The sequence below is a fragment of the Hyperoodon ampullatus genome (assembly GCF_949752795.1).
Source record: "Hyperoodon ampullatus genome assembly, chromosome: 6".
NCBI classification, from domain to species: Eukaryota; Metazoa; Chordata; class Mammalia; order Artiodactyla; family Ziphiidae; genus Hyperoodon; species Hyperoodon ampullatus.
Genome location: NC_136919.1, coordinates 46,282,666 through 46,306,258, shown reverse-complemented (window position 1 = coordinate 46,306,258; position 23,593 = coordinate 46,282,666). Strand labels below are relative to the sequence as shown.

Below are 23,593 nucleotides of genomic sequence, written 5' to 3'. Positions count from 1 at the left end.
GGGTATTTTATTGCCGACTCAGGACAGTTGTGGTTAGATACTATTCTGTGGGGGAGTGGGCATTGGGGTGTTTATGATTTCTTAGCAACCTACACTAGTATGAATGCCAGGTATCGTTTTACTAATTTAGGGTTCAATAAGTGTTTAGAAGCATTTTCATATAATAGAAACATCTTAAAATAACGGGGTGAGGTGTTTAAGAACTGAAATTTTCAGTACACTTAAACTTCATTCATTTGAACCACTCAAGAAATGTCTTGCTCTACAGCTAGGTTTCCCATATAGCTGAGGATAACACCTCCTGAGCATCATTTTGGAGGGACATTTTTCTAAAATTTACATTCCCTTCTTTCTTTAAACAGAGAATACTGAAGATAATTTCTTTCCCCTTATTTGACCCAGAGTCATCATTTCCCTGAAACTCAGTTATTGTATTATGCTGAATACACTGATTCCCTCTGGGCTTGCTGAGGTTTCTCAGGCGATTTCCCCATAGCAGTGTACAGTTTGAATTGTTTTATTTATTTGTTAAAGCTTTTGGTTGTTTATTTTCTTATGAATGCTTTCAGTATGCCTGTGTGCCTACCTTTAGTCACTTTCCCTTTCTTGTGACTTGGGGCTTCTGATTACTTGGATATAGAAACCAGAAAACGTTTGTTGGGATTAGCTATAAAGTAATAGTCTGAGCTTCTGACAGAGACTTTTTGAGGCAGTCCTTGGGATATGGATATGTACAGTTTTGCAGTGACTTGGCAGTTTCTTTCCTGAGTGAGTGTTCAAAGGCTGTGTGTTTAGAAAAATGAAATTGGGCAAGTGAGTCTGAATAAGAGATGTGTTCCTATAACTAACTGTGATAAAGATAGAATCTTTAGGTTTGGTTTGCATTTTTCCAAAAAGAGAGATTTCACATTTCTTCCAAGTACCAGTAGGAGCACCCTACCTAATTCCTTTTCTCAATCTGACTTTAAAATTATGTATAGAGAAGAAATGCCCTCTTCTCATATTTTAATACATTTCAACCTCATCAGGAAAATCAGTTGTCTGTTGCTTCTCTGTGTCTACTGTGAAAATGTATCTTCAGATAAGCCCTGTGAAATAGAGATCAGATGACTTTCAAATCAAGAAGGATGGTAAAGTTCTTCCCTTTTCAGAAAGCACATGGGTCAGTTCTGTAAGAATTTCATATATAATGACCAGAAATCCTACCCAGAGGCTAAGGTAGCTTGTTGGCATTGACAGAAAGAGGAAATGTGAAATAGTTAATACAAAGAGACTTGAGCAAGAGAAGGACAGTAATTGTCAGTATGAACAGACCTGGGGGTGGGACAAGACCAGCTCAAGGGACTCAAGAGTAACTGCTATACCTCAGCAGAGTTTTAATCATGGAACACTTTTAAGGAACTAAGGTGAGTTGGATTGAGAATCTCAAAGAAAAGCCCATGGCTAGTGGTAACAGTGGCTCTCATGTTTATTCAGTCCTCGCTTATCTATAGAAAGCTTGTTAGGTCTTAGTATCTCACCCAGTAGGAAATTTCCATCCTAGACACATAGCTTTAGTACAAAAGACTACTGCTTTCAGGATGGTAGCATGAGGGGCAAAACAAGCAAAGCTGGGGAAAACTATAAAAAAGCAACCATTTAAAGTCTCTGGAAATTGTCCTATGGGCATACATCAAATGAAGAAATTTTTATTGAAGAAAATCTACTAAAGCTCAGTAAGAACAGCAAGAGTGTGTGTCATTTGAATCACAACCTACTTGCTCCTTCCCCACCCCTTCCCAGCTCAGCTCAACAAAAGCTCCACTCAGGATGGGTGTGCCCAAGAAATTGGGGCTTCATCTACCCTCAGCTCCCAGTCTAGGGTTACTTGCTAGGAGGAGTGGACCACCAGCTTTTCTCACCCCTCCTCCCCCGAACCCCACCAACTCCAAGTTGAAAAGGCTAAATTTCTGGTAATCACAGCTGACAGGTTGGGGACTCCCTTCCTCTGCACAGCCCACCCATAGATTGGAGGCTCTACTCTAGTCACAAGAGGTAGGAGTACTGGGGCCTCAGTCACCCTCACCCCAGCTCACTTGTAGGAGAGAGGTTTCACAGTGAGATAAGCAAGCTAAGAAAACTAGAGGCTGCTATCTCACCCAGCACCCATAGTAGTGACTGAATGACAGGGTGGGGGGAGAAGCAGTCCATAAGGAAAGAGTTCCAAAATATTCCCCAAAGGAACTGACTTTAATTTGAAAGAGAGTGTGGGGAAGTTCAGACCTAAGGGCCCTTTAGAAAGCAATAGCTCCTCTTAATTAAGAGCAACGAGCTAAACTATAGGCCAACTGGTTCACCAGAGAGACCCAGGGAAGGAGATAACTAAGAGGAACCATCCTGGGGTCAGAACAAACCTCACAGATTTGCCTCAAAGACCACCTCTGCCCAAATTTTATTGGATCAGACTGCTGAGCAGTTTATGCCCCAGGACATTGTTGAAAATAATAGAGCAATCAGCCAGCAATTAGTGGAGCCTCAGGACTGAGTGTAATACCAAATGAGGCAGACAGCTTAACAGAGAGGTCAGGGAAAGAGACAGTCAGAGAGCCCTGCTAAAACCATTGTCATCCCAGGGTGACCGTGCACATGCCCAAGGCTGTGCCATCTAAAGAACAACACCAGTGGCTTCATACTGTAATAGAAATAGACTTCACTAAAATAGCTTAGCTAAGTCACAAAACAAATAAACAAGTAGACAACAACAACAAAAAACAAGCTGTGGAAAGAAGAAGCAGGATCCAGAGTGGCTGCAAACAATATATTACCAAAAATGTTCAGTTTCCAACAAAAGACTACAAAGTATGCAAACAGGAAAAAAAAAAAACCCACAGGTAACAGTAACTTTCTGTTTCAGTTTTCTGTGAGAGTGACCAATGTCAAATTTAACAGAGACTTCAAGGTAGCCGTTACGAATGTATTCAAAGAACTAAAGGAAACCATGCCTGAAGAGGTAAAGGAAGGAAGATATAAAGGCAATGTTTCATCAAATAGAGAATATCAGTAAAGAGATAGAAATTATAAAAAAGAACCAAATGGAAAATCTGGAGTTTTCCAGTAATTAAAATTTTAAATTCATTAAAGGGACTCAACAGTAAGTTTGAGCTGGCAGAAGAAAGGATCAATAAATGTGAAGATAGATCTATAGAGATTATATAATTCAAAGAACATAGAGAAGATGAAGTGAATAAAAATGAACAGCACCTCAAGAGAAATGTGGGACACCTTTCAGCACACAAACGTGTAATGGGAACACCAGGAGAGGAGAAAGGAGCAGACAAATATTCAAAGAAATAATGGTGGGAAACTTCAGATTTATTGAAAGACATTCATCTACACATCCAAGAAACTCAACAAACTCCAGTAGGATAGATTCAAAGACATCCACGCCTAGGCACATAGTAAAAATGCTGAAAGCCAAAGACAAGGAGAAAATGTTGAAAGCAGCAAGAGAAAAATGACACATTACATACTAGGGAACTACTATAAGATTCACAGCAGACTTCTCATCAGAAACAGTGGAGAACACTGCATCACAACAGGAAGGCAGTGGGATGACCTATTCAAAGTGCTAAAAGAAAAAAATTACCAACTGAGCATCTTATATCCAGGAAAAGTCTTTCAAAAATGAGAAAAACAGAGTTCTCTGCTGGCAGATGTACTTTACAGTAAATACTAAAGGGTATTTATATACTTCAGGCTGATACCAAGCAAACCCAGATGTAAATTTAAATCCACAAGAAAAAGCAAAGAGTAAAGGTAATTACATAATTATAAAAGAAAGTATAGGGCTTCCCTGGTGGCGCAGTGGTTGAGAGTCCGCCTGCCGATGCAGGGGACACGGGTTCGTGCCCTGGTCCGGGAAGATCCCACATGCCGCGGAGCAGCTAGGCCCGTGAGCCATGGCCACTGAGCCTGCGCGTCCGGAGCCTGTGCTCCGCAACAGGAGAGGCCATAACAGTGAGAGGCCCGGCGTACAGCAAAAAAAAAAAAGAAAGTATAAGTGCATATTTCTTCTTCTTGCAACTGATTTAAAAAGTGATTGTATAAAATATGCATATAATTGTATTGTTAGGCCTACAGTATATAGAAATGTATCTGACAATAACAGCACAAAGGAGGTGGGTGGTATCAAAGTTGTACTGGAGTAAGGAAATGATACCAGATGGTAACTCAGATCTGTAGGAACAAATGAAGAAAACCAGTAATGGTAGATAAGATAAATATAACAAGTTATAAATACATACTTGCTCTCCTTTCTTTTCTCAACTTTAATAGGCATAACATATAAAGCAATAATTTTTAACATTGTATTGTTGAATTTGTAACACATATAAACGTAATATGTATAACAATAAAAGCACAAAAGAGGAGAAGAGAAAATAGAGCTATATGGGTGTAAGGCTTCTGTATCTCACTGGAATTAGGTTGGTACAAATCTGAAGTAGATTCTGATAAGATGCATATGATAAGCCCTAGAGCAGCCATTAAGAAGATAACTCAAAACATAATGGAACATGCCATTACCAGGAAAAAATGTTACACTGGAAAATATTCACTTAATGCCAAAGAAAGCAACAAAGGAGAGTTAAGTTAACAAAAAAGACATTGAGACGTAAAGAAAATTAAAAGTAAAATGGCAGGCATAAATCCAACTATATCAATACTAACATTACCGTCAGTGAATTAAACAAAAACCAGAGATTGTCAAAATGAATTTTTTAAAAAGATCCAACTATATGCCACCTTTGGGAAACAGACTTTAGAGTCAAAGGTACAGTTAGGCTGAAAGTGAAAGGATGGAAAAAATACATCATGTAAACAGCAGCCATTGAGAAAGACTGTGGATGATCCCTGATGGGGTCCTTGAAACAGGACTTGTCCTAAAATCTAGCTTAGCAGAATGACTAGCAGGCCACCTATCACCAGATGTTCATAGAACTTAGTGAAATTATGGATGATGGTTTCTGATTACTTATGATCCCCAGGTGATTTTCGGAGTCAAGAGTACTTCAGTAAGTCACCCATGGCTACAATTTTAAGGACAGCCGAGTCTAACCCGGAGACTTGAGGTCTAAATAAAGAGTCAGAAGATCTGTTCTTTGACTTAGGCAGAGCATCTTGTGCTCCAGAGCATCTTGCTGTGACTAATGCTGGGGCCTGTCCTTGCTGGAAAAGGCTCAGCCTGCCAGATGAAGGGAAGATAGGGGAAGAGGCATTGATAGCATCCTTCTTCCCTCAACTCTGGTGATGGAGTTGCAGGGAACAGAGGTGGAAGACCATTGTGGCTAGTTAATTTGGGAGTCTGAAAATGAGTAGTTGCAATTTTCATTCTCAGCTCTTTTCATTTTTATTAAAGATTTCATTCATACTTGTGAAAAGCTCTGCCATGAAGGAGACTGTGGACCATGCTCTCGCACATCAGTTATTTCCTGCAGATGCTCTTTCAGAACAAAGGTAAATCCTACAGAATGCTAGAGTTGTTGCCCCCAATGCCTTTTACTTATTTGTTTGTTTGTTTGTTTGTTTATGGCTGCATTGGGTCTTCTTTGCTGTGCACGGGCTTTCTCTAGTTGCGGCGAGCGGGGGCTGCTCTTCACTGCGGTGCACAGGCTTCTCGTTGCAGTGGCTTCTCTTGTTGCAGAGCATGGGCTCTAAGCACATGGGCTTCAGTAGTTGTGGCGAGCGGGCTCTAGAGCTCAGGCTCAGTAGTTGTGGTGCATGGGCTTAGTTGCTCCACGGCATGCGGGATCTTCCCTGACCAGGGCTCAAACCTGTGTCCCCTGCATTGGCAGGTGGATTCTTAACCACTGAGCCACTGGGGAAGCACCCAATGCCTTTTAAATTGGTGATTGTGGGAGGAAAGGAATCAAAATAACCTCAGGCTTATTCCTGTTAATACTGTGTATGATTCATTCAATCCAGCCAACGTATACTGACATCTGCTATGGACCAGTTGTAGGATAGGTATGAAGGGGTATGGCACGCAAGGCTCAGAGACCAGTAATAGGCTTAGGGCACATATACAAGTAGCTTGACCAAATACAAGTGTGATAATGCTAGATGCCAGAAGAGAAGAACAATAGCACCGTTGCAAGCAGTTAGCTCACTAAGTTAGAGGGAACACAGTCCACAAGATTGCCCTCACTTCTGACACCCACTGCAGGAGTTCAGACAATTGCTGAATTAGAACAGTCCACATGACCACCCTCACCTCTGATACCAACTGCAATCCAGTGGTCCCCAAGGCTACCCTCAAGGTTTGATTATTTGCTAAAAGAACTCACAGAACTCATTGAAAACTGTTATACTCTTGATTACAATTTACTACAGGGAAAGGATACAGATTAAAATCAACCAAAGGAAGAAGCATGTAGGGCAGAATGCAAGAAAGTACCAAATACGAAGCTTCCAGTTGTCCTCTCCCCATGGAGTTGGAACAGCGCTACTTTCTCAGCACCAGTGTGTGATTGTATGTGTGGAGTATTGCCAACCAAGGAAGCTCACCCACCGGAGAGTGGGTGGTCAGTTTTTATTGGGGCTCCATCATGTAGGCATGGTTGACTGCCCATGTAGCTGATCTCAGCCTCCAGTCCCTCCAGAAGTCTACTAACACTGTGTGACCCAAAGCCCATGCCCTAAATCACATCATTGGTCTTTCGGTGTGGCCAGCCTGCACCCTAAATCATATTAGACTGTCTGGTGACCCCAAGGCTCCAGGGAAACAATGACACTCCCATTAGGCATGATATTCCAAGATTATCTCCCAGAAGCCAATGGCAAAGGCCAGACCTCTCTTCAGATAGTGATAATTTTTCACTATACAACTGTTTTGTCAATCTCTGCTTTCTGCCTGGGACAAACTTCATTGGACTATGTATTATAAAAAGTCATCTTACCATTTTGGAATTAGTGCCCATTTCTGTGTCTGTAACCAGAAGAGGCAAGAAGCTTTCCTCTGAAGTCTTTAGATAATCCAACTTGGGGAACATACTGAATGTTGATCTGTCCTGCTCTCTGACGTACTTCTGGTCATTTCAGTGCATATCGGCACCTGTCCCAGCAGAGCACAGGCCTGGGTAGAGACAGAATTCTGAGTAGTTGATTCTATTTGTTAAATACAGCCCAAGGTCTGGGTAGCAACTGACTTGCAAATGATTCTGAGGATATTGTCTATAAATTGGGAGCTAGCTTAATAGGTAAGCTTCAGAATTAAAGAAAAAATTGTCAAAGTAGTGCAACTTACATGTGACAAAAGTTGTGTGAGGTTGTGTGGGGTTTTTTTCCTGAATGAAATCACAGAATACATAGGACAGTAAAGGTATTTTGAATGTCAGGTACAGGACCATTTTATGCTTTGTAAATACCAGCTTGAAGACTGTGAGATACTCTGATTTAGTAATCATAAATTTAGTAGTGCCTAGAGGTGCTCTTTGTGACCAAGAATTACAAACAGGGTTGGGATACACAACTGTCAGTTTGTTTCTTTCTCCCCAACAATCCCTTTGTCTCTGTGCTTTTTTGCTTCTAATTCACTCTCTGTCCTCACTCCCCCTAATAGTGGATCTCATGGCAGTGAGTGTATTCTTGAAAAGCTATGTGTAAATTGAATTTTTTTGCAAATAAAAGTCTTATTCTAAAATTGCTGGAGGAGCTCACTATCAATATGAATTCTGTTAAACAATTTGACAAAGTGAAAGATCTCTTTGAAACGCTGATAATCACCTCATTGTTCAGCCAGATTTTTCCTGAAATATCTTTTGTAATGGAATGGGCTTTTCCAGGGAAGTGAGTTTTCTAGATAAATAAAAACTTATTTCTTAAAGCTTCAGAAGTTCTTCTCTTTTAATCACTTTGGTAAGAGTCTTTGAGAAATGTTTGCTCTATCTTGCTACCTATTAACAAAGAATCCTGTATTTAAGTTTTTATTGGTAATTCATATTTAGTATAGGGATTTATGGGAGTTCTGTCTCCCTGCAGGTGTACATACCACTCCAGCATGTCATTTCTTTTTCTTTTTCTTTTTTCTCAACTCCAAACAGCCTCATGTTGTGGGTGACTGGCGCCTGTCAGGGAGAGTCCCTTCCAGTTCCCTGGAATGAATGTGCTCCGGCAGCTAGCTGCTGGGCACTCAGGGAAGGGGCTGCCTCTGGCCAGGGTCGACCCGGCACGAGCACAGACCCCTAGGCTGGCTTCGCCAGAATTGTTACCGAACACAAGTTCATGCGCCTGACGCACAGTGAGGCCAAACGAATAAAACTTCGGGGTTTGGAGCAGAGAAGGGTTTATCGTAGGGCCAAGCAAGGAGAATGGTGGCTTGTGCTCAAAACCCCCAAACTCCCAGCATTTCCTGTGTACAATCCAGTGTTTGTATTAACTGGAGCACTCATTCAAGCAATTTCATGAGTCACTTTTGCTTTGTATCTCTAGAGAACATATGGGGAATTTTTTCATGTCATAGAACCAAGCCAACTCATTGATTTACCGAAAACATTTTTCTAGCTAAGAAGCTTCAATTTCTTAGACATCTTCACGTCTGTTATCAACTCCAGCAGCTGCCCCCCTTTTTCAGGGTCATTTTCACTGAGAAGAAATGTTTTTATCATTTTGCTTATTTCTGAGTACATAGCAACCTGTCCATGACATCAAAGCCAAATTCGGATGTAGATGCTGGGCAGCCAGCCAGCCTCACTCTCTATCAAGTGACTGACTCGCCCTTCACACAGCAGCCTCCCCACACATGTTATTCAGGAACATGTATCAGCAAAATTATATGTGATAGACCTTTGAGGCCACTCACACATGATTGAAACCAGGGTAGCAAAACTTCGAGTGGCAAAGGACTTCTGTATTCCACTCTGCTACAGTTCAGCTGCTTGCCAGGGATACTCTTGAGTGTGTAGAGCTGTTTGACCCTGCATCAGATGGTACTGATTGTTACATATTTTCAGTTCTTGTATCTGCTTTTTATGGCTTTTTCTGTCTGTACCCTTGCCAGACAGTTATTTCTCTTTGCCTTGCATACTTTAGCAGTCAGTCCTTCTTTCCATTCAGATTTTATAATACGTAATCTGCTGTGAGTTTGGAGGTCAGACCACAAAGAATGTTATATTTGCATGAAAAGTCATTAGACCTGGCGCTCTGTTGTGAGTAAAGCTTACAGGGACTGGGCAGACATAGCTCCAGATAGGTGAAGTTGGTGAATAAGTGACTGCCAGCGAAGTACTGGGTATTTGGGATATGCATGTTACATTTAGCATTATACTGCAGTTATGTTGTTTAATTTATTCCTAAAGTAGTTACTATTACCTTTTCTTTCTCCATAGGAGCTTCCGTGTACCAGTCTCAAAAGCGAAGGTATGACTGGGAAGGGGCATGAGGTAACTTTCTGGGGTGAAGGTAATTTTTTACATCTTGACAGGGGGATGGGTTATGTGTTTGTCAGAATTCAGTGAAGGTACTTTGTGCATTTAACTGTATGTAACTTTTACCTCAAAAGAAAAAAAAAAGAACCATAAACTGAATTCTAGTTAATGAAATGCTGTAAAATACTAGGGAAGTGTATTCATGTATGCAGCTTACTTTGAAAAGCATCCAAAATTAAGATAAACCGATAGTTGGATGGAAGAATAGAGAGTTATGAGAAAAAGCAACTACTGGTAGAGGCTAAGTAGTGGGCATATATAGGTGTTCACTATAAACTCGTTTCAACTTTTTTATATGTTTGAAATTTTTCATAATAAAATGTTGGTATGGGAAGGGAAGGTAAATAATATCTAATGAAACAAACTTTGTAAAAACTGACTCTGATGCTTGATTCCCTTATGACTTGATAGGACTGTTGGATACCTAGAACAGGGGCACTCAGCCAGCAGCCTTCTTAACCTTTAGGCCTAGAATATTGTTTCTTCCTTTGTCCTTGATCCTGATACTCCACTTTATTATGGTTCTGTCCTTGTTTTACCAACTGTCACATAGTCTTTGTTTAAACCACCTTAAAACTGTTTTGGAAAAGTGATAGAAGATAAACTTACACAAAGTAAAAGCTCTTATTCTGGTCAGAAAGAAAGCTGTATTGGTTAAGGTGCTTCTGGCTACAGGTATCAAAAAACCCAAGGAAAAATGACTTTAGCTCTAAGGAGGTTTACTGTTTCTCATAACAGGAAGTCTGGAGGCAGAACAAGTCCAAGGTTGGTTAATTACGAACCCAGTGATTCTAGGACTCCAGTCCAGCTTCCTGTGATTTTCTTGGATTTCCCCTCATGGGTATAAGTTAGCTACAGCAATTTCACGCATTGAGTCATCTCCCAGCAACACCTAAAGAAAAGAAGGAGAGATTCTTCTCTTCCTTCTTGAGAGCAAGGAAGACAGTCCTGAAAGACCCTCAGTATGCTTTTAATCACATGTTCCTGCCCAAACCTTTCACTAACAAGGGGAATGGAATTACCATGACAGGCCACGCTATTCAGCATTCACTCCTGTAATGGGGGAACATGTGGGTGCCCAATTTCTGAACAAAATTAAGGATCTGTTAGCCTGAGGAAGGTGGAGAATGGCTGAATATCTGCTTCAAATATGTGAATATTTGACATAACCAGAAATATCTTCCTCAAAACCACAGTCAAAATTTTGGTAATTAAAAAATATAATTTGAAAGACTTGCTATATTAATACATAATTTTTAATAATTAAAAAATTAATAAAATAATATAAAGTAAAAAGTAGAAATACACCCTCACCCCATTTTCCCCTCCTATTTCCATTCCCCTGATAAAACCACATCATTAGTTTGTTGGGTGTGGGTCCAGATCTTTTTCTATATTCATACAGGTGTATACATGTGCTGGTATGGTTCTTACTAAACATACTGTGTGGAACTTGTTTTTTTCCCCTAAGTAATATATCAAAGACATTTTTCCATGTCAGTGTGTATAGCTCTCCCTCTTGAGAACATTCTTTATGTGGATATGCCATAGTATAGTTCACCATTGCTCTTTTGTTGGTCATTTAGGTTGTCTCCAATTTTTCCCCATTATAGATAGCGCTGTAACCATCTTGTTACTTTTTTAGCTTATGATGAAAATTTTCAATCATACGTGAAAGTAGAGAGACTAGTATAGTGAATCCCTATGTACCTATCACCAGTCATCAACAGTTATCAGCATTTTGCCCATCTTCTTTCTTCATCCATCCCTCTCTTTCCTATTTTTAATTTTCACTGGAGTACTTTGAAAACAAATTCCAAACGTTATTTCACCCATAAACACTTCAGCGCCTTCAGCACCTTTACTGAGATAATATTCACAGAACATACAATGAAACATATTTTTGTTTTGTTTTGTTTTTTCTTTTTTTTAATAAATTTATTTACTTTTTGGCTGCGTTGTGTCTTCGTTGCTGTGCGCGGGCTTTCTCTAGTTGCGGCGAGTGGGGGCTACTCTTTGTTGTGGTGCGCGGGCTTCTCATTGTGGTGGCCTCTCTTTGTTGCAGAGCACAGGCTCTAGGCACACACGCTGCAGTAGTTGTGGCATGCGGGCTCAGTAGTTGTGGCTTGCGGGCTCTAGAGCACAGGCTCAGCAGTTGTGGCACACAGGCTTAGTTGCTCCGCGGCATGTGGGGTCCTCCCAGACCAGGGCTCAAACCCGTGTCCCCTGCGTTGGCAGGCGGATTCCCAACCACTGCACCACCAGGGAAGTCCCCAGTGAAACATTTTAAAGTGTACAATTCAGTGACATTTAGTACCTTCACAGTGTTTTAAAACCATCACCTCTATCAATTCTAAAATGGGTTCATCATCCCAAAAGGAAACCCTTTGTTTACTAAGTTTTCATTCCCCACTCACCCCTCCCCACCAGCCCTGGCAACCACTAATCTGCTTCCTGTCTCTGTGGATTTAATTATTCTGAGTATTTCATATAAATGAAGTCATATAATATGTAACCTTTTGTCTCTGGCTTCTTTCATTTAGCATGTTTTTAAGGTTCATCCACCTTGTAGCATGCATCAGTACTTCATTCCTCTTTATGACTGAATAATATTCTGTTGTATATATATACCACAGTTTGTTTATCCATTCATCTGTTGATGGACATTTGGTTTGTTTCCTTCTTTTGACTATTGCAACTAGTGCTGCTATGAACATTTGTACACAAGCTTTTATCTGAGAACCTGTTGTAAATTCTTTTGGTTATGTACCTAGAAATGGAATTGCTGGATTATATGTTGGTTATGGGTAGAATTTTTTTTAAAAGAACTGCCACATTGTTTTCTATAGTAGCTACACTATTTTACAGTCCCACCAGTAATGTATGAGGGTTTCATTTTCTCCACATCCTCTCCAACACTTGTTATTTTCTGTTTTTTATTACTACTATTATTATTATTACTGTTATTGCCATCCTCAGTGGGTATGAAATGATAAATCATTGTGGTTTTGATTTGCATTCCCTAATAACTAATGATGGGCATTTTTTCATGTACTTGGCCATTTGTATATCTTCTTTTGGAAAAGTCTATTCCTTTACCATTTTTTAATTGGGTTGTCTTTTTCTTATTGAGTTGAAAGAGTTCTTTATATATTTTGAATCCTAGACACTTATGAGATATCTGATCTGCAAATATTTTCTCCCATTATGTTGTTGTCTTTTCTTGATGGTGTCCTTTGATGCACAAAAGCTTTTAATTTTGATCAAATTTATTTTTCTTTTGTTGCTTGTGCTTTTGGTGTCCTAGCTACTTTTGAAAGTGTATCTGTAGGAAGCATTACTTAAAATGGAATTACCACTTAAATTTTTGATAGATACATATGTACTCCAAAAGTTTATTCTCCCATCCACTAAGTGTATGTGCCTTTTTCTCCACACCTTCACCTGTTCCATACATTAATCAGTCTTCCTATTTCCTTTTCTTCTTAAAAAATTTTTATTTATTTATTTTTTTGGCTGTGTTGTGTCTTTGTTGCTACGCACGGGCCTTCTCTAGTTGAGGTGAGCGGGGGCTACTCTTCGTTGCAGTGCGCGGGCTTCTCTTGTCGTGGAGCACGGGCTCTAGGCGCGTGGGCTTCAGTAGTTGTGGCACACAGGCTCAGTAGTTGTGGCGCAGGGGCTTAGTCGCTCCGCAGCATGTGGGATCTTCCCGGACCAGGGCTCGAACCCATTCCCCTGCGTTGGCAGGCAGGTTCTTAACCCCTGCACCACCAGGGAAACCCCCTCTTCTTCCAGTTTTATTGAGATATAATTGACATATAGCACTGTATAAGCTTAAAGTGTACAGCATAATAATTTTTTGTTTGTTTTTAACATCTTTATTGGGGTATAATTGCTTTACCATGGTTTGTTAGTTTCTGCTTTATAACAAAGTGAATCAGCTATACATATACATATATCCCCATATCTCCTCCCTCTTGTGTCTCCCTCCCACCCTCCCTATCCCACCCCTCTCAGTGGTCACAAAGCACCGAGCTGATCTCCCTGTGCTATGCAACTGCTTCCCACTAGCTATCTGTTTTACATTTGGTAGTGTATATATGTCCATGCCACTCTCTCACTTCGTTCCAGCTTACCCTTCCCCCTCCCCATGTCCTCAAGTCCTTTCTCTATGTCTGCGTCTTTATTCCTGTCCCAGCATAATAATTTGACTTACATACATCATGAAATGATTATTGCAATAAGTTTAGTGAACATTCATCATCTCATGTAGATGGAAAATGAAAGAAATAGAAAAAAAGTTTTTGTCTGTGATGAGAACTCTTACTTCACTCTCTTAACAACTTTCGTATATAACACACAGCAATGTTAATTATATTTATCATGTGGTACATTACATCCCTAATACTTATTTATCTGATAACTGGAAGTTTGTGCCGTTTGACTGCCTTCATCCACTTCCCCCTCTACCCACCCCCCCACCTCCAATGACCACAAATATGATCTCCTTTTTTATGAATTTGTCTGTTTTTGAAGTATAATTGACCTACAACACTATGTTAGTTCCTGTTACACAGCATAGTGTTCTTTTCTATACATTTCAAAATGAGCACCACAATAAGTCTAGTTACATTATGTTGCCATACAAAGATATTATTTAGTTATTTACTGTATTCCCCACACTGCATTTCATACCCGTGAATCACTGGTTTTGCAACTGGAAGTTTGTACCTCTCACCTATTTTTTCCCCCCACCCCCCTCTCCTCTGGCAACCACCTGTTTGTTCTCTGTATCACAATGCTGTTTCTGTTTTGTTATGTTTGTTCATTTGTTTTGTTTCTTAGATTCCACATATAAGTGAAATCATACAGTATTTGTCTTTCTCTGTCTGTCTTATTTCTCTTAGCAGAATATCCTCTAGGCCCATCCATGTTGTCACAAATGGCAAGATTTCTTTTCTTTTTTTTAATGGCTGAGTAATATTCCATTGTATATATTCCACATCTTCTTTATCCATTCATCTATCAGTGGGCACTTGGGTAGTCTTCCTATTTTCTTTTCTATTTTTTGACTGGCAAGTGAAAAGTGATATTTAAGTAGTATGCATTTTCACCATAACTAATTTATTTACATTATTACATTTGTATTTCTTCAGCCTGTAGTCACACAAATATTTGTTGAATGAATGTTCATATCCTCTGACTTTGTTTCCTTCTTAATTGTTCATAGCAGATGCTACATTTATGTGTGACAAGAGGTGTAACAAGAAACGGTTATGTGGACGGCATAAATGTAATGAGATATGCTGTGTGGTAAGTGGACCTATCATTAGGCACTATCAGATTGCATTCATCTAGGGGCTGGGCTTCTGGAAGCCTCAGCCATCTAGAATGCAGCCCAGATTTGGAAATCACTGGGAGAGGCCCCTGAGCAGCAGTCACAATGCTGCCCAGAGAGAGACTGGTCCTTTTTAGGTCTCAGCCAGGTCAAGAAGTCAGCTGATGGCAACATGGAGGAAGGGAAAGAAGAAAGACAGAAGGCCTCAGGCCCCAGAGCTCAAGACCACTGGATGAGCATGTAGTCATCTGCAGGAGACTGTATGCTGTCCCAGCCCACAGACTGGCTTGGCCTTAGCAACTCAGGCTTCAAGTTTCATGTATTCCATGGGTCAGATCAGTAGGCAAAATGAGTGTGGCTTTTTTTTTTTTTTTTCCAGAAGAGAGGCCTCCATTCTTGGATATTCTTTTTTTTTTTTTTTTTGGCTGCGTCGGGTTTTAGTTGTGGCACGTGGGTTCTTTGTTGAGGCATGCAGGATCTTTTTGTTGCAGCACACGGGCTTCTCTCTAGTCGTGGCATGCAGGTTTGCTCTCTCTAGTTGTGGCGCACAGGTTCCAGAGCTTGTGGGCTCTGTAGTTTGCAGCACATGGGCTCTCTAGTTGAGGTGCACGAGCTCAGTAGTTGTGGCACATGGGCTTAGTTGCCCCCGCGGCATGTGGGATCTTATTTCCCCAACCAGGGATCGAACCCGCGTCCCCTGCATTGGAAGGAGGATTCTTTACCACTGGACCACCAGGGAAGTCCCGAGTGTGGCATTTTTTAAAGAACAAGTTTCAGTTATCTGAAATATTCACTTCTGTGGAACTAAATAAACGAAGCACTACCTGGCAGTGGGTACTGTGTTATCGTGTGTGTGTGTGTGTGTGTGTGTGTGTGTGTGTGTGTGTGTGTGTGTAAACAAGGTAACACAGTACCAATAGTAAAGTAGTACATATATACACACACATATATAATACACAATTGTTATTTTTAGCATTTATATTGACAGTGTGAAGAGTGATGAAATTGTTCTGTGTATCAAGACTTACTTATAAACCAGTGTTTGAAAGCTTAAAGACTTCCTCTTATCACTGAATATTTCAAACATATATAAAAGCAGAGAGACAAGTATGAGTCCCATATGCCCAACATCTGGCTTCAGTAGTGATCAGGTCATGACTAATCTTGTTTCATTCACATCCCCACCTACTCCTCCTCCTTTGATTATTTTGAAGCTAATTCCAGATAATCATGCGATCTATAATTGTGGAGAGCTTCTTTATTAATCTTGTTTATGGAAAATATAAAATGGAGATAATTTTGTAAACATATACAAATCTCTCAGGAATTCCCTGGCAGTCCAGCAGTTAGGACTCCGCGCTTCCAGTGCCGGAGGCACAGGTTCGATGCCTGGTCGGGGAACTAAGATCCTGCATGCAATCAATCAATCAATCAGTATCTCTCCTCCTAGGATAAGGAGCACAAGTGTCCTTTGATTTGTGGGAGGAAACTCCGCTGTGGCCTTCATAGATGTGAAGAACCTTGTCATCGTGGGAACTGCCAAACATGCTGGCAAGCTAGTGAGTGTCTTCACTGTATACTTTATTATTTAGAGTTTTCTAGAAAGTCTAAATGATATATTCTGAGTGATTGATTTTCTTAGGTTGGTATGGATTACTGAATTAATAATAATAAGCCTTAGTATTTCAGATATATTGAGACTTTTAAAAGAGGGTATTAAATCATTTATTGATTACACATGATAATGGATGATACACAAGCCTCATTCCCATCTATAACTTTATCTGGTACCATAATTCAGTTTAGATATATTGCATAGGATGTGCCAACAATCATTAATAACCAGAAAACTTCGTAACTTTGCTTGGGTGACCCTTTTAACGGTGAACTCCAGGTCACAACACAGTAACTGTCAGTTCAGCTGAAGACAATGGCTTCTCCACCCAAGCGGGTTGTAAATAAATTTCGAATGGGCCCTGGCATCACCCTGAAGGAATTCTAACTTCACATTGTTGGGGTGAAGTTTACCAAAATGGCTTCAGAGTAGACTAACTTTACACAGCACATTTTTTTAAAAAACACATTTATTCAGCTTCATGAGTGGACTATTACATTTAGCAATCAGCAACATGGGTGCAAAAAAGAAATCTACATTAAAACCTTTTGTTGGAATGCTTTACACTTTCTACAGAACAGAAACTAAAATAACTTGTTATACAATTAGTCACAAATACAGTCCTCAAGTTTTTTTGCCCATACACATGAGTATTGTCCAAAACATGTCTTCTTTGTAGCAGCTAGGCCCTGCCAGTGCTGTGCTTGGCCGAGTTCACAAATCAGTTGTAACCTGTAGCTTCCCTGTCACTTCCCTGGCTCTCCTCTCCTGCTAAGCTTTGTTTCCTGGCAGTAATTAAAACCTTCTGCCACTGCCATAGCTACTGCTGCTACTGGAACTACCATAGCCACCTTGGTTTCGTGGTTTGGCAAAGTATTGGCCTCCACCACCATAGGGGCCAGAACTTCTGCCTCCAAAGTTTCCTCCTTTCATGGGTCCAAAATTTGAAGATTGGGCCTCCCTGGTGGCGCAGTGGTTGAGAGTCCGCCTGCCGATGCAGGGGATACGGGTTCGTGCCCCGATCCGGGAGGATCCCATATGCCGCGGAGCGGCTGGGCCCGTGAGCCATGGCCGCTGAGCCTGTGCGTCCGGAGCCTGTGCTCCGCAACGGGAGAGGCCACAACAGTGAGAGGCCCGCGTACCGCAAAAAAAAAAAAAAAAAAAAAAAAAAAAAAATTTGAAGATTGATTGTTGTAATTGCCAAAATCATTGTAGCTTCTGCCACCTCCAAAATGGCTTCCGTCATTACCAAATCCATTACTGCCATCCCCACTGCCACCATATCCCCCACCACCACGGCTGCCACCAAAGGCGTCTCGACCACTGACGTTCCCTCCACGACCAGAGTTGTCATTCCCACCAAAACCCCCTCCATGACCACCACCAAAGTTTCCAGAACCACTTTGACCTCTTTGGCTGGATGAAGTGCTAGCCTTCTCTTGCTTAGATAGGGCTTTCCTTACTTCACAGTTGTGGCCGTTCACTGTGTGATATTTCTGAATGACAGTCTTGTCTACGGAGTCATGGTCATCAAAGGTTACGAAAGCAAAGCCTCTGTTTTTGCCACTGCCTCAGTCAGTCATGATTTCAATCACTTCAGTTTTCCCACATTGTTCAAAATAATCTCTTACGTGATGTTCTTCAGTGTCTTCTTTAATGCCATCAACAAAAATCCTTTTCACAGTTAATTGGGCGCCGGGTCTTTGAGAATCTTCTCTTGAGATGGCCCTCTTTGGTTGCCCAACTCTTCCATCCACCTCGTGTGGCCTCGCATCCCTGGCTGCATCCACCTCCTCTGCAATGGCATACGTGACAAACCTGAAGCCTCTAGAGTGCCTGGTGTTTGGACCCCTCATTACCACACAGTCTGTGAGCGCTGCCCGCTGCTCAGGTGGCTCCTCAGACTCTCATCGGTTGTTTCAAAGCTCAAACATCTGATGAGGAGCTTCCGCAGCTGTTCAGGCTCTTTGAGAGACTGACTTAGACACGACGGCAGTAGAGGGGGGAGGCTTCCACAATTGCTTACTCGGCAGCATCCACAGGCAGAAAAAGCTATTGAGACTTTTAAAGAAGTTATTCCTCTGTTGTCCCTGAATGTATGAAACTTGGGATGTAAGCAGTGATCCTAAGATGGGGTTTGCTTGTGTTACAATATTAAAAACTCACGTTCATTAATATACTACCAATCCCATCAGAAAACTCTGGGGAAAAGTATTAGGAAGTTGTCAAGCTCATAGTGATAAATGCATATTTTCCAAAATTCTGTTTTCACTTGAAAGCTTGAATGTTATCGTTGGCAGCAAAGTCAGTTTTCTTAAAGTGATGGTCTCACTGTTAATTTTTGATAAATGTCTGCCAAAATACCCAAGTCTGAATAATCATAGTTTGTCAGTGACTTTTTCAAGTAAAACGGTGTGTTATGAAAAAAGAAGTTAATTCAGCAATTCAGCTCACGACTCAGAAAATTGCAGTTCTTTAGGATGACCAGAGGTCAGACAGCCGTCCATATCTGAGGGTTCCACATCCATGGATTCCACATCCATAGATTCGACCAACCGTGGGTTGAAAATGTTCAACGGGAAAAATTCTAGAAAGTTCCAAAAGTAAAACTTGAATTTGTTTTTTGCTGGCAACTATTTATATAGCATTTACATTGCATTGGGTGTTATTAGTAACCTAGAGATGATGTAAAGTATATAGGAGGATGTGCATAGGTTGTATGCAAATACTACAGCATATTATATAAGGGACTTGAGCATTCTTAGATTTTGGTACCCATGGGGGTTCTGGAACCAATCCCTCCCTGCCAGAATACTGAGGGACAACTGTATTTTTGTGTGCAACAAAAGTGCTTGAAGCAGATACCCTGTTTTGTTCCACAGAATATTAGAAAGACATGTATTTAAGGGTCAAGATTTTTTTTTACTTCTTCATCAAGGACTTTCTTAAGTGAAATTGTCATTTTTTATCTACTCTAAGTACGTGGCAGTGAAAAATACAACGGTTACAGTTTGGCACTACTGCCTTATTTGCACTAATGCCCTGGCAGTATTACCAGCTGTTGCTTTTTCACCATCAATGCAAATGTCAACATAGTATATATTGCAAATAGTATCTAAGTATTATTATGAAAATAATTTTGACCTTGTGGACTCCCTGAAAGGATCAGGGAGTCCTAGGGGTCAACGGAGCACTCTTTGAGAACTGCTACATTAAAAGATTAGCGTAGAGCAGGGTTTCCCAACATACCTTCTGTGGAATACTAGGCCTACCATATTTCAAAAAGGAGTTAAGTGCTTTGTTATAAATCACACACATGGAGTTCCGTAGAAACAAGTTATGTAGCCTCTTACTGTTTCCCTAGCTGTTTCACATATATTAGCCCACCCCCCACAATAAACTTTTGAGTGGACAGGTCAAAGTTTGGTATCCCCATTTGACCAAAAGGAAGCAATCTCAGACTCGTTAAGTTACCTGCCCACAGTCACTGCACAAGTGAGAAGTAGGTCCAGGACTAGAAGCCTAAGTCTCCTGCTATATTTACAGGGCTCCTTCCACCATGTTATATAGCCTCTGAAGAGTTTTCTGGAGAGTGCTGACTGGAGAAGAGCAGTGGGTAGAGGAATCCTGGAGGGCCTTGGCTTTCTGACTCTTGGTCCCTAGTTGAGAACCATGGCCGAAGACCCAGCCTCTACCAAGGACCAGGATTGAAGAACTAGCTCCCCTTTGGGTCTAAGGGTTAGGAGAGCTCTTGACAAAGTGGGCCACTTGTTGGAGGCCCCATGTGAATTCTCATTTTGATTGGGCTTGTGAACTGTGCCTAGTGAACTCAGATGTAGCTCTCGGCTTCATCTCAACTTCATATTTTTATCATGATAGATGTCAGTTATACTTATAAGAATTTTTTTAATGGCTTCAGTGGCTCTCTGAGGTTTATATTCAAAAGCACATTTTTCTGTGTTTGTTAACTACCTGTGTCTTGCATAGTCTCTATCCATTTTCCTAACCAAAAAGTTTAAAAAAAAAAAAGAATCTGTTTTTTTAGTGGAAGTCTCCTGTTCTGTCAAAAGAGATGGTCTGTAGATCTTTTGTTTATAAAATACATGTAAAAATGTCTTGGGATACTCATGAACTTAAAGTTTGTTGCAAGTAAAAATTGAACACTTTGCCAGCAGCTCAACTTTAATGAAATAAAAACCTTTTTAAAAAGAGCAGCCCCCCAAAAAATTCTCCTTTAAAAATAGAAGCCAAAAAAAAAATGTGTGTAATTATCTTGTGCACATTTCAAATTCATGAAGGGTTGTTTTGTTTCACCTGCTGCTTCACCAGGTTTTGATGAATTAACCTGCCACTGTGGCGCGTCAGTGATCTACCCTCCAGTTCCCTGCGGTACCAGGCCCCCTGAGTGTACCCAGACCTGTGCCAGAGTCCATGAATGTGACCATCCAGGTGGGTCCTGTCTCCTTGCCTCCACACCTCACAGCCTGCTCACACTGTGTCATTTAGGATGTTGCATGATGGTCTTCACTGCTCTGAGGTTACACTGTGGTAGCCCCTCCTTGTTCCCTGTGCTCAGGGGCTGCTTCTGTGAAGATGGGTCTGAGATCTGGGCCACAGCTGGGAATCACAGTGCCTTCCAATGCTTTACTCTGTGGATGTCAAACACACCCAAAGGGTTGGGAGAATCCCCAGCTGGTCTTGTCTTCTTTCTTTGTGGCCTCCACTTCTGGTGCATATTTCAAAGTTAAGCATCTTTTTGTAAAGTTAAAAGTAATTCGGTTTTGTTGTTGTTGTAGACGCAATATATGTTTATTACATAAAAAGGAAGAGAGAAAGAAAGAAAATAGAGATAAAGTCAAAAGATTGAAATTAAATCATCTCTCATGTCACCTTTTAGGAATTACGCTCTAGTGTATATTTTTCAGGGCCTTTTTCCATGGGCAAAAATATATATTTGCATTTTTTTTCCTAAAATAAAAGTGAGATCCTAATGAATTTATTTTAACTAGATATTTTTCCCTCTTATTATTGTAATTTTAATCTATCTCTTTATCAGTGAATATTTTTCTAGATGGTAGTGGAGTGTCCTGTTACATGGATGGGCCATAACTGATTCAGTCAGTTTCATGTTGCTGGACATTTGTTTCCAGTTTTTCTGTGATAGACTGCTGTAGGCACCAGGTAAATAGCTACTTGACGTCACCCATTTTCTGTCCAGTCTAGTCACTGGCTTCCTCTAGGACCATATTGGCCCTATCATTTCATTTTACCAAGTCCCAGAGGCAAACCTGATATAATTTAAGTCACTGGATTTGATACTTACAATAAATCTGGCCATATGATTTAGTCTGACAAATAGACAAGCAGTTCTCAATTTTTTAAGTTAATAGAGTGAAAAAGAATTAAGTAAATTCCTCATGAAGTGAAAAGTCCCTCCTTTCCTTGGAGACCTGAAGGTGGCCCTCCCAGCTTAGTTTGCAAGCCCTTGCTATGGTGTTCACACCAGCATGAAGTTAATGTCCAAACAGATGTCACCCACTCGCTTGTACTCACTTCCTTTATAGTCACTTGCAGATGTTACAAATGAAGTCCAAATCCTGCTGATTGATGTCCATAATGAGGACTTAACTATTTGTGAGTTGTTTTGTTTTAGCCTGCTTTCATTCAGCATTCACTTAACTTTTCTTGAGTGTTTCTTGTATATCCAGCACGGTGTCAGACATAGAGGGAGGTTCAGAGGAAGGAAAAATAGCCCATGACCTTGAGGTTGTTCTGTTGTTTCTGAGAGGAAGAAGATGGTAGTTGAAAACATTTGACACAACCAGCCAATACATGAAGAAGGGCCAGATAGCATGGCAGCAAGCCATCTGTGTAAGAACTAAGACGTCAGGGAGAGCAAGAGCGCTCAGGGCAGGGTGTGGTCAGCCAAGGAAGGCTTTGTTGTAGGAGATGAGTTTGAATGAACTGCCTCTTCCAGGCAGTAAGGAAATTGAAAGGAGTCAGAGGAAGCATGTTAGATGAGATAACAAAGATGTCTGAACAAAAGGGAGCAGTTGCTGTGTAAGGTAGGACCAAAAGAATGACTGAGTAATGTGGACAGACCATGTGGCAGTGCCACAGGAGACCGAGTAGAAAAACTGCCTCATACTCTGCTTCTGTGCCTCTCGCCCCTCGGTTGGGTTTCTTTTTCTCACTCATGTTCATCTTTCAACACTTTAATATAAAGCCAACTACTTTTACTTTCCAGTGACCATTTTAAAAAGTACTCAGCTCTGAAATTTAAAAGTTCCATGTCATATACCATTATAATATGTGTAGTAGTCTATGTTTAAACATTATTCCTAATTTTAAACATTACTCCTAATTTTACCTTTCTCTTTCTACAGTGTATCATTCTTGTCATAGTGAGGACAAGTGTCCCCCTTGTACTTTTCTAACTCAGAAATGGTGCATGGGCAAACATGAGGTAAGTTTTCTCTCTCAAGTGTTCATTGTTCCAACCAGAGATTTATGATTGGATTTCGTTTAGAGTGTTAGCCTCATTGTTTCTCAAAATAAATATACTCCAAGAAGCAGAGATTTGCTGTTGCCACTGTTTTTCTTTTCTTTTTCTTTTCATTAAGGTATAGTTTGCATAAAATGAAATGTACCCTTCTTAGTGTACAAGTATATGAGTTTTGACAAAAGCATTCGTATAGTCACGTAACCACCACCACAGTCAAGATGTGAGCATTCATTCACCCCCAAACATTCCTTTGGGCCACTTCATAGTTACTCTCCCCTTACCTCCAGGCCCTGGCAACCAATGATCTGTTGTCTGCCCCTGTAGTTTTGCCTTTTCAGAATATCACATAAATGGAATCATACAGTAGGTAGCATTCTGAATCTATTCTGCTCTCATTTTTATTTTATTTATTTATTTATTAAAATTTATTTATTTGGCTGCTTTGTTGCTGTGCGCGGGCTTCTCGTTGCGGTGGCTTTCTCTAATTGCGGTGAGAGTAGGGGCTACTCTTCGTTGCGGTGCGCGGGCTTCTCATTGCGGTGGCTTCTCTTGTTGTGGAACACGGGCTCTAGGCTCACGGGCTTCGGTAGTTGTGGCGTGCGGGCTCAGTGGCCGTGGCTCGTGGGCTCTAAAGTGCAGGCTCAGTAGTTGTGGCACACAGGCTTAGTTGCCCC

General features: G+C 40.8%; 1 protein-coding gene and 1 pseudogene across 3 annotated transcripts in view; one reads left to right on the top strand and one right to left on the bottom strand.

Moving 5' to 3' along the window:
* NFX1 (nuclear transcription factor, X-box binding 1) overlaps positions 1 to 23,593 on the top strand; it is a gene marked incomplete at its 5' end in the record, with an annotated part of 79,248 nt that overhangs the window by 39,050 nt on the left and 16,605 nt on the right. The window contains 6 exons of one of the 2 annotated variants that reach the window (XM_079707118.1): positions 5,396 to 5,493; positions 9,363 to 9,393; positions 14,695 to 14,774; positions 16,250 to 16,358; positions 20,744 to 20,863; positions 22,801 to 22,880. In XM_079707118.1, coding sequence (XP_079563244.1) covers positions 5,396 to 5,493; positions 9,363 to 9,393; positions 14,695 to 14,774; positions 16,250 to 16,358; positions 20,744 to 20,863; positions 22,801 to 22,880 — 518 coding nt within the window. Of the gene's footprint in view, positions 1 to 5,395; positions 5,494 to 9,362; positions 9,394 to 14,691; positions 14,775 to 16,249; positions 16,359 to 20,743; positions 20,864 to 22,800; positions 22,881 to 23,593 lie in introns of both variants that reach the window. The other variant, XM_079707117.1, reaches the window with a different exon arrangement.
* Positions 17,210 to 18,957, bottom strand: LOC307054250 (heterogeneous nuclear ribonucleoprotein A1-like; annotated as a pseudogene). The gene is made up of 3 exons: positions 18,869 to 18,957; positions 17,600 to 18,393; positions 17,210 to 17,375 (listed from the first exon to the last, which is right to left on the bottom strand). The product of its transcript is annotated as a heterogeneous nuclear ribonucleoprotein A1-like (transcript).